At 37.9% G+C, this 14083-nt stretch overlaps 1 protein-coding gene across 1 annotated transcript in view; it reads right to left on the bottom strand.

Annotated features, from left to right (window-relative positions):
- The window catches only part of yjefn3 (YjeF N-terminal domain containing 3), a 35535-nt gene that overhangs the window by 5228 nt on the left and 16224 nt on the right, over positions 1-14083 (bottom strand). The window contains exon 2 of the mRNA XM_017478747.3: positions 4884-4992. Coding sequence (XP_017334236.1) covers positions 4884-4992 — 109 coding nt within the window. The remainder of the gene's footprint in view (positions 1-4883; positions 4993-14083) is intronic.

Raw genomic sequence — 14083 nt, forward strand, 5'->3', positions numbered from 1 at the left:
AAACTGAGCCGACCTTTCGGCGCTGTTCATATTTTCCACGCTGGCTTACAGCTCCCTCAGCTGAAACGTCACGCTGAAAATCACTTGTGTCATATTTGCTAGACCTAAACAGGATGTTCCATCTATTCATAACACACAAGGATCTGTGTGCCTCACACGAACAATAAACCAATTAAAGAAAAACTTTTGCTTTTAAAACCTAATCTCTATCCACCACATTTATAGCATATGAGCAATTACCATGGAAAATAATTCTGATACATTACTGAAAAAAGAAAGGAAAACAGGTTCCTCACAACCCACTTATAATAGAAGTTTTGGGGCATTTGTCGGGCAGTCAAAAAGCGATTGTTTGAAACACATTTTTGTAGAAAGCCTTCATGAATTCTATAAGGTTTTTGTACAAATTTTTATAAATGGTTCTTTCATGGATGGGACTACTTTTTCAGAGGGAAGAATTTGCTATTAAGTGAGTCAGGGGTGGACCAATCAGTAATCCACTAGGAAGACTAGCCCAGGACTAGCAAATTTCATGTCCTGTCTATTAGTTTTAATTCATAGTTGCCCAACAAGAAAAACAACTCTTTATTGACTTATTTTGTATGTATTTATGCACCTTAATGCTCTTCATGCAGGCACATGTTTCTGAATCCCGCCACCTGCTGCAACACTACAGTGGCCTGAAGCACAATCTGGATGTTGGCAGAAGGGTCCCCCTCCTCCTTCCCCCTGCTGATTTTCTCCCTTGGTCAATTCCCAACCACCAGTCAGGTCTCGCATAACATAAAACATATCCTGACCCTAACCCTAACCCATAAAACATGCTATTATATTTGGGTTTTTTTGTTTTGTTTTGTTTTTTAGAAAACACATTGAGAAGTAATAAAGACACAAACACAAATATATTTTATGTGCAGTGTGAAAACTGAACACCAAAGCAAGTCATAGCTGAAACTTTGGCTAATGACTTCATGCTGACTTCACAAAAACACAAACTGAACTAGAGAATAATAATAATAATAAACCTTTTACCCTTATTCTGTATTACTGCACTTACCTAGCAAACCTGCTCACCATATGTTTTTATATTATGTTAGCTACCACTTTTTAAGCCTAATCTGTTTCTGACGGCAACCAAAATATGGGACTGTTCAGCTTTGACCTGCCTGGTGAGCTAGCTAGTTACAATAATCTTTTTATAATTAATTCCTCTGTCCACTCCTGAATATGTAACAAGTGTCCTTAGACCTTTATAATCAGTGAGTTTTAAGTGAGTTCTTTTCTCATTACAAAAGTTGTCTCTTCCATTTTTCTGCACCTATACTACAGATGTGGTGCATAGAGATTAGTTTAGAAAACACTGATATATTCATTTGAGTAGCTAAATATATTAGTTATTTGGGTTTTGTTCATTGATGAATTTTTTAGCTGATCACCTTTGGGGTATGACTCCCAGCATGTGAAGCATCATTTCCAATCCTGCATTTCAATGTGGGTGTAGTTTCTCATTTCTGAATAGGTGCAGAACCATGGCAGTAATTAAGTTAATGGCTCATGGGAACAACATAATCACCTGAACTAACTGTTCCATTAGGACTAAGCAGCTGGTATAAGTGCTCCATTGGCAGGTGTCTGAGACACAGTGTTAAAAACGGTTAGCTCATTGGCAAGACAGCTTTAATTTCACAGTATGTTTATCTCACTGGTTTCTCTGAAGATTTTCACTCCTGATATGAACAATCTATCAATCTATCTACAGCCCTGTGGCAGGTGTGTTTCTGTAATGGAGAACAAAACCCAGTAGTCCATGGGTGTGTTTATTTAAAACGGTCTTTCAGTGGCTCTGCTGCTCTGTTTTGGAAGCAAATGGAGCAAAAAGTTTGGTGTCCTTGGACTGAAAGCCAGCGGCTGTGTTTTCCAGTTCTGCTGATGGACTGGGATATACACTGGGATCACATAATACTTTCTTTTTGATCTTCTTCCTACAGGAGCACTCAGTTACTTGCCTATTTCTCCACATGCCCTAATATGACAACATATAAAAACCCGATGTTGTTGCCTGGCTGAGTACTGAGACATGATCTTGCACAGTCAAAATACACACAGTGTACCATCAGACTGAGTGATGAAAACAATATCCTGATACCGGGAATAAGATTTGACCTCAGACACCAGTCTTGGAAAACGTCAGAAGATAAAGTGCTTGTAGTAGGTTAGGTGGGGGACGATTGAAGTTTGCTTTGGACGCTTGTTCTCCGGATGAATAGCTGGGTTATGAAATCAGAGAGCAGTAAAAACTGACTACTGCACTTTTCTTTGAAAAACATTATTAATGTTATTCCAGGTTTTCAGCTACTGACCAAAGTGTTTTTCTAGGTCACGATTTATGGAGGCCAGCGAGGGGTTTTATTGGTGCTAATTGTGACAGGGAGCTCATGGTTTGAACCGTCAGAGGAAGAAAAAAGCAGCAAGTAAAACTCCTGGGGGAGAAAAATTTACCCACAGAGAAACAATCGCAGGATTCACATTGCTCTCAGGTAAGTCATGAGGAGCCTGACTCAATACAGATGGAGCTACAGGACGTACAGCACAGTTTGTTTTGGCCAAACTGAAATAATTCTGTCTACCTCCTGTCTGGTCACACTTAAGACCTTATGACCTGCTGACTAACTGCTGACCATCTACAAGGGAAAAAAAATATAAAAGGAGATCTCCTTATCACCTTACCTTATTATGAAGATTGGAAAAACATCACCTGGTCTTTTACCAATCTCTAACTGTCCAGTTTCAGCAAGTTTGTGCCTCAAATTCCTGTTTTTGGCTGACATGTGTAGAATCTGATGTGGTTTACCGTTGTAGCCCATCCACCACAAATTTCAGCATGTTGTGTGTTGTGAGTTCTGCTCACCACAGTTAGTAAAGTGTGATTATTTGTGTTCTTGTCAGCTTGAACCAGTCTGGCCATTCTCCTCTGATTTCTCTCATCAACAAGGTGACTCTGCCAGATGTTTTTGTTTTTCTCACCATTCTCTGTAATCTTTAGAGACTATTGTGTATGAAAATCCCAGGAGCTCAGCAGCTTCTGAAATACTCAAACCAAACTCAAACTGTATCTTCATGATTTTAAGCATTGCTCTGCTTCCACACGATTGACTGATTGGATAATTGTATGAATGTGCAGGTGTACACTTGATGACAAATATTCTATATGGTGCCAAGTATAATATATACCAGTTGTTATTTTAGTGGTACGTGCAGTAATATTTGAGCACGGTACAGTACGTATGTTTTGTCCACATTTGATTATTTGGGTTATTTGTTTGATTTTTTTATATGAGCAATCTAGTGATGTTATATTTTAATACTTTTTATGAAGCATTTCAGCTCCATTTTACTCATTTCTAGCATTTGACAGACACCCTTATCCAGAGTGACTTACATTTATCTCATTTATACAACTGAGCAGTTGAGGGTTAAGGGTCTTATTCAAGGGCCCAACAGTGGCAGCTTGGCAGTGCTGGGATTTGAACTCATGACTTTGCGATCATTAGTCGAATGTCTTAATCACTGCCCCAACAGACACTACAAATATCATTTTAACTTATATTAGACAGATTTTTTTAATACACCCTTTAATATCTTCCAAGGGAGTGGAGTGGTAAAGCATCATCTTTGTGACTAGGAGGTTGTGTGTTCAAATAAAGTTGGTGACAAGTGTGTTCTGTGTTTAAATCCTTTAATCTCAGAGAAAATTTTCATGTCTGTTTTTTTTTTTTGGCCTATTTATATTCTATTTTCCCAAGAAATTGAAGGAGAAGCAGTTGACAATTGATACCTACATTAAGCACAAAGTGAGAATCCTGATTAAATCCTGAGATATACAGATAAACATTTAAGCAAATAAATTTTCTCCTGGGTGAGGAGACTCTCTCTCGACAACACTGCCATTCTCTGTAGGAGTATTAAAAGTGGACCCTGGAGCTGCTGAATCTGACAAGTTGCGAGTTCTTTCCGTGCCTGCTTGCCTGTTCGGCCAGACCGTGGCACTCTTTTAGGAGCATGTTTTAAGCCATTGTGTGGAGATGATGAAAACAGAAATGTCTGAGGCGGAGGAAGAAAACCATGTAGGTGTGTGGTCTGTACGATATATGACTTTCGAAGCAACAGAGCGCAGACAGAAGGTCACTGTTCAAGTATCAGAGTGGGTCACAGTTGAATTCACTACATGCTTTAAGTAAATGGAGGGTTCTTCCTCATCATGCTGTTTCTATTGCTTACTTCACTTACTCCCATTGCTGTTGGAAATATAAAGGTTTCTGCACTGTTATGTCTCCGGGAGTAACCATTCTTCACCATGGTACAAAGACAAATCAGTTTTTTTTCAGCAGTCCCAAGGAACATGCCATTATCTATCAAAAACAAAATGTATGAATAATACTGTTTAATTATTTTTATGGCAGGGTCTCTGAATGTCTTTCTGCCATCTTGACCCCCACACATTTACACTATGGTATTAGATACATTATTACAAAAAGGCAAGAGGTCGCACATGATGTTCAGAATGGCCCAGAGTCCAGAGAGATACATTATTGATGTATCAGTAAGCTCAGTTGGCATTTATAACCCTTGCATTCTGCCACTTTACAACTGTACCGTAACTAACATAGTTAGTTGACTACTTAACTACTAGTAAACCGCTTGTATGTACCACAGCTTGACACAAATGAGTCTCAGGTTGCATTGTCATATACTCAGCAAAACCTGAAAAATCTGCCAAAAGGTTTTGGTGCAGGAATACTTTAGGAGGTATTTCAACTAGGATCCACTATTAACTGTTTGCTTTAGACTATGTGTGCATATGTCTTTTTCTACAATGTCGATACCTTGGTGATGGCAACAGCACAGGCATGACCCCAAATTTCAATCAGCTGTTGCTGTCCAAAACGATAGTCTGTGAGGAGCTCTGTTTCAATGGCAGCCATCTCTGTTTTACTGGAGAGAGAGAGAGAGAGAGAGAGAGAGAGAGAGAGAGAGAGAGAGAGATTACTGTTAATAGAAATTTTTTGAGTTATCAAATTGAAAGACAATAATATGTAATATGTGTATCATACAACATGCTGGCATGACTGAAGTGCTTTCAAGAACAGCCAGGATCAGATTAGCCCGAGATCCTGACATTAAACTATAACCATACGAGTCAGATACAATATACAAATCACTCTCTTTGACAGTAAAAAGAGAGAGAGATAGAGAGAGAGAGAGAGAGAGGTTTATTCCATTAAAGACCCTTGCTGGAAGGTCACAGTAATGCTGACAATCCAATCCAGAACTCATATACGCATGAGTGACTACTGATCCCAGTTCATCAGTTCTCAATTTTTCATTTAAGCACTATAACTTCATTTGTCAGTTTCTGTCCTCCAACTGTGTAACACTGGAGAGAGTCATTTTGGCCTCTTTATTTAGTACTCTGAGTTACAGTTTTGCAGTTTCCAAGACAACAGGTTCAGTGAGTTGCTTGTTTTAAATTTAGCCACGGTCAGTAGCGATAAGAACCGAGCAAAGACTACATATAAAGGGGAATGTTGAGCTGCTGTTGATATCTTTTATTTATCATGTCATTCATACTGCTCTCTCTATTTCTCTCTCTCGCTCACTCTCGCGCTCTCTCTCTCTCATATTTCTGATTGAGTGTTTTGTTTACAACCTGGCTGTATGAATCTGCAGTCTCAAATGGACCCGGCAATAATTAGAGCCAATTAACTCTATTTTTCCACTGTGAACGAGTACAGTGATAATATCTCAGTTATTCCTTTATATCGGAAAGAAATAACATAACTAATTCATATTCAATCTCTGTTTATTAGTTAATATTTTGTAATGACTAGAGTATTTCCAAGAAGTACGTATCCCAGATTTCTTGACATCAGAGTATTCAAGAGGGTTCAATTTGAACATTCAACTTCAACATGAATTTTTAAAACAAAATAAAAAAGTAAAAAGAAATCCATAATATAAAATTCAGTCCTATATAGTATCATTGGCACCCCTGCTTTAAAGCACACTATTATAGTTGCTGTAGGTTGTGGTCACTGAAATGCTAAAGGTCAGCTAGCATTTATTTGAATCAGTTAGATGCTTTGATCATTGTGCTAGCCCACTGCATAAGGACATTTGAGTCTTGTGGCATTTTTAGTCTTGCAGGGGGGTGCTTCCTGACTTACTGTGATACAGTGATATTTGCAAAATTCACCACAGTGCAGTGTTTTGTTTTTTTTTTGTTGCATATTTACCTGGATAGTTATAGTTTTATGATATTTGACCTTCAAATTTTTAACACTTGCTTATCACATTTGTGCACTTCAATTTAAAACATGTATATGAAAAATGGGAAAAGAACATTTATAATGCATATATATCCACCTACATACACTTCCATGAAATGATCACTTAAAATAGCAGTGATGCAGTATGTACAGTCCCCTCTGAAAGTATTGGAACAGCAAGTCCAATTTTTTGTTTTTGAAGACATTTGGGTTTAAGATCAAAAGATGTATGAGACGATAGGACAGACATTCTGCTTTCATGTCATACTTACATCTAGATGTGTTAAACAACTTAAAACACGGCACCTTTGGTGGCAGACCACCCAAATTTTAGGTGAGAAAAAGCATAGGAACAGATAGTCTTAAAGGAAATAACACTTAATATTTGGTTGGATATCCCTTGCTTTCAATAACTGCATCAACTGGTGAACCACTGACATCACCAAACTGTTGCATTCTTCTTTTGTGATGCTTTGTTTAAGCATGTACCTCAACTTCTTTCAGTCTATTGTTTTGGGGGGTTTCTCCCTTCGGTCTCCTCTTCAGGAAGTTAAATGCATGCTGAACTGGGTTAAGGTCTGGTGATTGATTTGGCCAGTCTAAAACCTTCCATTTTTATCCCTTGATGAAGTCCTCTGTTGAGATGCCAGTGTGTTTTGGGTCATTGTCTTGGAGACCAATGAAGTTCTCCTCAATTAGATTGGATACATTTGTCTCTAAATTGACAGACAGAATGTTTCTGTAGACTTATGAATTCATTCTGCTGCAACCATCATGAGTTACATCATCAATAAAGATTAGTGATCCCGTTCCAGAAGCAGCCATGCAAGCCCAAGCAACGACACTACCTCAATTGTGCTTGACCATTGAGTTTTGGGGTTTTCTACACAGCTCTCACAATTTTTCTGTCATCAACTGCTGTTGTTTTCCTTAGCTGACCTGTTCAATGGCTGATTGTTAGCACACCACTGGTTTCTTTCTTTTTCAGAAAATTTCAAATCATTCTACTGGCTATGCATAATACTTGTGCAATCTGATCAATTTTTCTCGGCTTCAAAATGGCTTGGATTTCTCCCATAGACAAGTCTCTGGGTTTCATGTTGGTTTATCTTTTTAACAACAACTGTAATCTTCACAGGTGAAACCCAGGGCTCAAGCCAAGAGCAGACATTCAGAGCTATCAGTTGTTTAAACAATCAATCGAACAGGGCTCAACTGGGTAACAAGAAATACCTCTCAGTGACATGTTCCAATATTTTTGATCACTTGAAAATGCGTGTGTTCAAACAAAATGGGCTATGTTCTAAGTTGTTTAACACATTTACATATAAATATCAGGAAATGAAAACAGACATTCTGAAATATCGTCTCATGTTAACCTTTTGATCTCAAAAACAAATGTCTTCAGTGTATAGTAGGGCGACTGTATAAAAACAACAAACTGCACTCGTCAAACTGACTCCATTCACTTGTTAAGGCAGCTGTAAACAGTCGTTCCCTCACCATCCTACCTTGTTGTTAATAAGACAAAATGTAGCTTGTTATTTTACAGAAAAACTCAAAAATCCTCTGTCCAAAAGGCTTTCCCATAGCTTAAAACATACAGACACTGGAGAAATTATAGAAAACTTACCATATCAGTGATGATACATTTTGTATACATTTTACATACCCAATGCATACTTTCCAGCATAAATAGCAGCACATTTTTAATACATTTTGTATTTGCCTTAGATTATGTAGATTATATATATATATGTTTTCTGTGTTCCTGTGAAAGAGCTGTTTCTACAGAAGTAATAACATATTACAACAAATCAGTGCTGTTTTCAGAGCTGCTGTTATAGCAAAAAAAAACACCTTCTGATCAATCAGATGCATGAATTCAACATATCGGGGTATAAATAAAATTAGCAAGATCTAATTTATGTTAATACTCTGCATCATGTTTTTCTCCTTTGAATTTATATAATCCAGTAACATTTATGATTATATGGTCAGTGCACACACAATGCATACTTTCCAGCATGATGATGTCACACATCATGTAAAAATATATATATATATTATTTTCACAAAACTAAACTGTGACAGCTACTTTTAAAACTGAAAAACTCTTTTCATATGACAAGTAAAATATAACTAACTCAATACTGTGTTATATTGACCAAGCCTCACTGAGCAAATCTTACCACCAGGGGGAGTCACATCTCAGAGCCACCCAATATCAACCGAAATAAGCCATAGTCCTTTACAAATCTATTACAAATTACTTCAGAGCTGGCTTTGTATGATCTTGTCTACCTATCTTATGTTTCACTGTTAGCTCCTAAAAACAAAAGTGGAAGTCAACATTTTCACCACAATGTTCCAAAGATAAGGAACATCATATTAATGGGAAATCCAGTGTAGAAGTAGTGGAGTCATAAACTGTTGGCAATACAGTTGCACTGAGTTATGGCAGACACATGGCTTGGCTAGTTTGCAATCTACAACCTAACTATCATGATGGTGTTGACAGTGTTATTGGCATGAAAACTGAAGCTTTGGAAGCTGATCTGTTTGAGCAGCATGTACAGATGAAGAAGTAAGAGAGCTGCACAGACTAAAGTATTAAAATGCTGCTGCATCGCTCTCTTTAGGTCAATATGAATCAAGCACTAATTCCCAATGACACCACTATGAGCAGGTACTGAAGCAGTTAACCAAAGTGAAAATAGACAAATGTCAATGAAACAAGTTGAACCCAAAAAAGTCACCTGAGAATTTCATTACAAAATGTATCATGGATGCCACTGAAGATCACATGTTAACTGTTAAGATCAATATTTAAGTCCTTCAATGTGGAGTTTTCCATTAAGAGAAATAAAGTATCGAGCCGCAAGTTTCCCAGAAGTCCTCTCAAATTTCCCCAGGAGACCCCTTCATGCCCCATGCAGGCCATACAGATCACATGTGCTGTAATCACATGTATGAGGTTCATTACGTCCAAAGTGCCACCAGCACGCCGGCTGAACCCCCATCAGAGCAGCACAATAACATACACACTCACACCAACCCCCTAAGGTGAAGCTCCACATGACTTCAAAACATCCCACAGGAACACAATTTCAGGGTCAAAAGGGCTTGAAATCATGGATGAAAGACAGTAATTGTGCTTTAACTTACTGAGCCATCACAGGAGTATTTGAGCTTGGCCAATTTAACACCATGAGAGAAAATACACGAGGCTTACTATTTTTGGAAGTCATTTTTCCTCCACTTTGGTTGCATCACTGTTGTAATGCTGTGATAGAGAGTTAAATCACAGCCTCTTCAGCACTCTGATTTGTTAGTCCTCACCTCCAGCACTCTCAAGCGCCTCTGCGGCAGTGAGTATATGAAAATATGGCACAAATGCCATGATCACCTCACTGCACAGAACAAGATATTTGTGGACACTAAGAAACACAACGTTACCTCAGTCACACTACACTGAATCACCAGTCACAGTAAGGTGATAATATAGAAAAAACTCAAATGTAAACGATTTTCCCTCACCCCAGGTAAGTGTGTTATGATTAAACTTGCAGTTTGCACTTGCTAATCCAGATGTAAGCTTGTTACTTATTATCTACATTAGCCGTTTAATAGTAACGGGAATTCCAGCTTTTTTCAGTGAGTCACTGTGAGTCAGTGAATCATCTGGCTCAATTAATCGATAAGACTCGACTCTTTCGGCTTCCATGTTGTACATTGCTGTAAATATGAGGATTGTTCATTGCTTAATTATGTCTGAAACTATTCCATGAGATTGTGTTCTACCTTCTAATTATCCAAATAATAGTACTTTGCATTTCCTTTTATAGAATCTGTTTAAATGAATAGTAAAATGAGCTGCAGTGCAGTGAATCATCCTGGTCATACTGATTCATGTACACAACTGAGAGTTAAACACACACCAATACCATACACACTTAAGATGTTGAAAAGAGGTTGAAGCATTTGATTAAATTAAACTACAAGAATACACGTCTACAAAAAAAAAAGTTACCTAATAAAAAAAAGCACTCTTATGAATGATACATCACTACCTTGTAGCTCAACAAAGAAAGCGCCAAACATGCCTTGAAGACATTTAGGGGTAGAAAGTGACATTGCATAAATAAACTCCTCTATTAATATAATGTGTCCACATGAAGGACAGCATGTAGGCTGTAAAGCAGTGAGGCACTTTTTAATTTGCCAGTCATGCTCACTAATGCATTACCTAATACATTTTTTTCCCTTCTGAATCAGAGCAGGTGTGAACACTGGATTTCCATGAGCTAAATATTCTCTCAGTAGTGAGTTGCTTTAGAAAATCTGCTGAATGAATACATGTTAATGTTATCACAGTAAGTGGAAATGGTTGGCTGTTTCTGGAAGAAAAGTGATCAATAGAGTTAGTGGAGGTAAAGTGGAAATCGAGCTTTAGTGAAGAATAAATGCCCAAAGAAAGAGCAACCATGAAGGGTAGATTAATTGCCTGGATGCTTTAATCCATTACAGACTGGTTCATGTTACAGGCCATAAGAAGTAATTGCGTCTATCTCTAACTCTTTGCTCAGAAGTTATTGTAAAATGCTTTTAGAGATCATGCTGTTTTTTTAACGGTGAATTATACAGAAACATATACAGCCCCCATATAATTTTATTCGCAATTAAGTATCAGATTTCCTTTGTAACATTTTTTTATTATTATTTCTGAGTCAGGTACACAGTTACATCAATATGACTTGGATAACTCAAATGTAATAACTGTACACAGATCTAAACTTTTAAGCTAATTACTTGCTCAATCAGATTCAGGGAGGTCTTGAATATGTTTTCTTGTCTTAATAATAATATTTTGTGGACATTTTACTGTGAAATTTCAACGTGCAAAGCTCTCGGTCCTGAAGATTTTTCTATCTCAGAACTCAGAAAAAAGTTACAGCTTTACCTCTGACTATTAAAAAAACACTGACACTGGAGACGCCTTCTTAAAATGTTAAATAAACATCTCCTAACAAAGAATTTCACCATATCAAGAAGTACACACTTTTAAAAATCTGTTTATATGGAGCTTCTGCCATACAAGTCCCTGTGTACATTGTTACTATAGAAACAATAACATATGAAAACAAGCACATTAATATAAACCTCAGAGACAGAACTATTATCAGAGCTGCTGTTATAGAAAATGAATCGAGTATTCAACAGTGCTGTGGTATAGGCCAAAATAACAGTAAGTAAATATTTTAACTGACAGGATGCATGCAAATGAAGACTAGATAACAGGTGGAATTATGAGATCACAGCAGAAAGGAGTCTGGGTAACCAGATAAGAGGAGCCAGGAACTCTTTCATCAAATCAGAAACAACGTCATGGTAAGTGAGAAACCAAGCAAGAGTACCAAGCATGAAGATGTTGTCTAGAACCTCACATAATATGTCCCATACTCTAAAAACCCCACAGTAAGGTACGAACTTTCACTCATAACCTTATTTTCTTTACATAAATGGTAAGGAAATCTAAAGTCATTGCAAAATTCAGCCAGTGAGTTGGCCTATTTTCCACAGACTTGAAATGTTCAGAAACAGAAGAACTTTCTGTAGCAGTGCATGAAAATCATCCTGTGTCCAGATTACATCAACTTGAATTATTGCACTGAGAAAGTCAGCACAGAGAACTCAAAGAACTTGGTGTACTTTTCCAGTTATGCTCTCTGGGTGCCATTTGAGGACACAGCATCCTTTGGCCATCACTCTGGAGATGCCAGGAAGTGATAGTAATGATATAATTCATCCCCAGAGACATCTGACTGAGACAGAGGTTCATGACAGAGCTGATTTAATAGTATTCGAGGCGAAGACTAGCAAGCTAGTTTTAGACTTGGAATTGCAGCATGCCTGGCAGTGAAAACCTGAGTTTGGGTGACATGTGTTTAGATTAGGAATCAAGTATGTATTGAATGTGTTTAGCTTATTTTAGCATTTCTCTCTTTTTTTGACACTAATCGTTTGGGATATTTTAAGTCTGCCGTTAGTTTTTATTTCAGGCTGCACAACTCTCCTTGACATGAAGAGTTCCATGTGCTCTAACAGTTATTGAATTATATATATATGGCTTTATTTCAAACTATTTCCAAGTCCGATTATTTCTGAGCATTTCTGCATTTTTTTTTTTAATTTTATTTCATGCAACCTCTTAAACTCATCACCCTTAATATCTGATCTCCTTAATGTCACAGGTGCTCTGACTTAACTCTCCAAATCTTATTTTGAAAACTGAGTCAAGAGATAAACCATACAATTCAGATGGATCGAACATCTGAAAAATAAGAGAATGATAAACATATGACCAAATCATAAGATTTACTCCAAGCTGGAAGACACAGAAGTGCAGGCACTGTGGCTCAGCTGTCTACTGATGAATGATTAATCCTGAGAGTTGGACATGATGAGGTCTCATTGGAGGGTTGTAGAGTGTTGGGGGGCAACTGTGTCCACCCACTGCACCTGTAAATGTCATCAGGCAGTCCCAGCTGGCTTGCTTGCCAGACAATGAAACAATGATTTTCAACTGGACAGATGAGCACAGTAAACAACAGCAAGCCATATTAGGGTTTAAATCGTGTTTCTCCCTTGATAGTGAGTAGAGATGCTCTTTGAGTGCACCGGAGAGATCCATACACAGGACATTTTTTAGGCGCAGGACAGGGAAAATCGATGATCGCACCATGAAGATCATTCTGACAAGTCCCTGTGGATCTCGTTGACCTTGGAAGTCATTTCAGTCACACCTCACAACAGGTTTGCTAACTCAGTTAGGAAATTCATTAGGTTGGCCAGGGCAGATACTGATAAAGCAGGATTTATTCTGTCTCTGTTGCCTGAAACAACAATACATCACTGTTTGGTTTTGAAGATAAGCTGGATAGATCTCTCCAGGTCCTTCTCTGGGCCGTCTGCCCACCTGCTTTCATGACAGTGACGTTTTGAGTAGATGAACTGTGCTTGACTCTGGAGAGGGGCTTCACAAGGACTTCATCTAGACCTCAAACTCCACAGGCCCAGTCATATCCAAAAGCTATAAAATATGAGCTGCTTTCTCATATACTAAAAAAGTTCCACAGGGGGCTGTCCAGTTGTTAGACAGTCCATTGATTTTCAACAGACCAGACAGTGGACCGGGCTTAAATGTGTCTGCAGTAGTCACGGCACACCAGCAACAGGAAAGCGTGGCCGTAAAATGCGATTAACAGCCTTATTTTATAAGCTAGGCTCACTTCAGTGAGACTGCATTACACAGTAATTGGGGACACAACCTTCCAATTGCCCTGCTCTCTGTAATTAAATCCTAGCTAATGTTTGGATCCGAGAGATTACAGTCGTAATACAGTGAAGAGGGGAGAACAAGGAGCACATGATGGAAAACATTTGAAACCATAGTAACGGACAGCAAATCTACAGTGATGCGCACATTGTCTGCAGAGAGACAGATAAAAATAGAAGGTACAGGTCTGTCAGGTCCAGTTAAATACTCCAACTGAAAGCAAGAAATTCAGGAATGGAAATAATAGAATATTTATAAGTATAGGCAATGGCTTCTTGGATTTATGGAAAAAAAAAAAAAACACACACACAACAAACATGTCTGTTTGTGGACAACAGTAGAGTTTTGTTGAGCATGTAATTACTTCAGCATGTTCCAATGCAAATTCAATGGAATTTTTAATTGTGCATTTTAGTAT

The sequence above is a fragment of the Ictalurus punctatus genome, chromosome 10 (genome assembly GCF_001660625.3).
Source record: "Ictalurus punctatus breed USDA103 chromosome 10, Coco_2.0, whole genome shotgun sequence".
NCBI classification, from domain to species: Eukaryota; Metazoa; Chordata; class Actinopteri; order Siluriformes; family Ictaluridae; genus Ictalurus; species Ictalurus punctatus.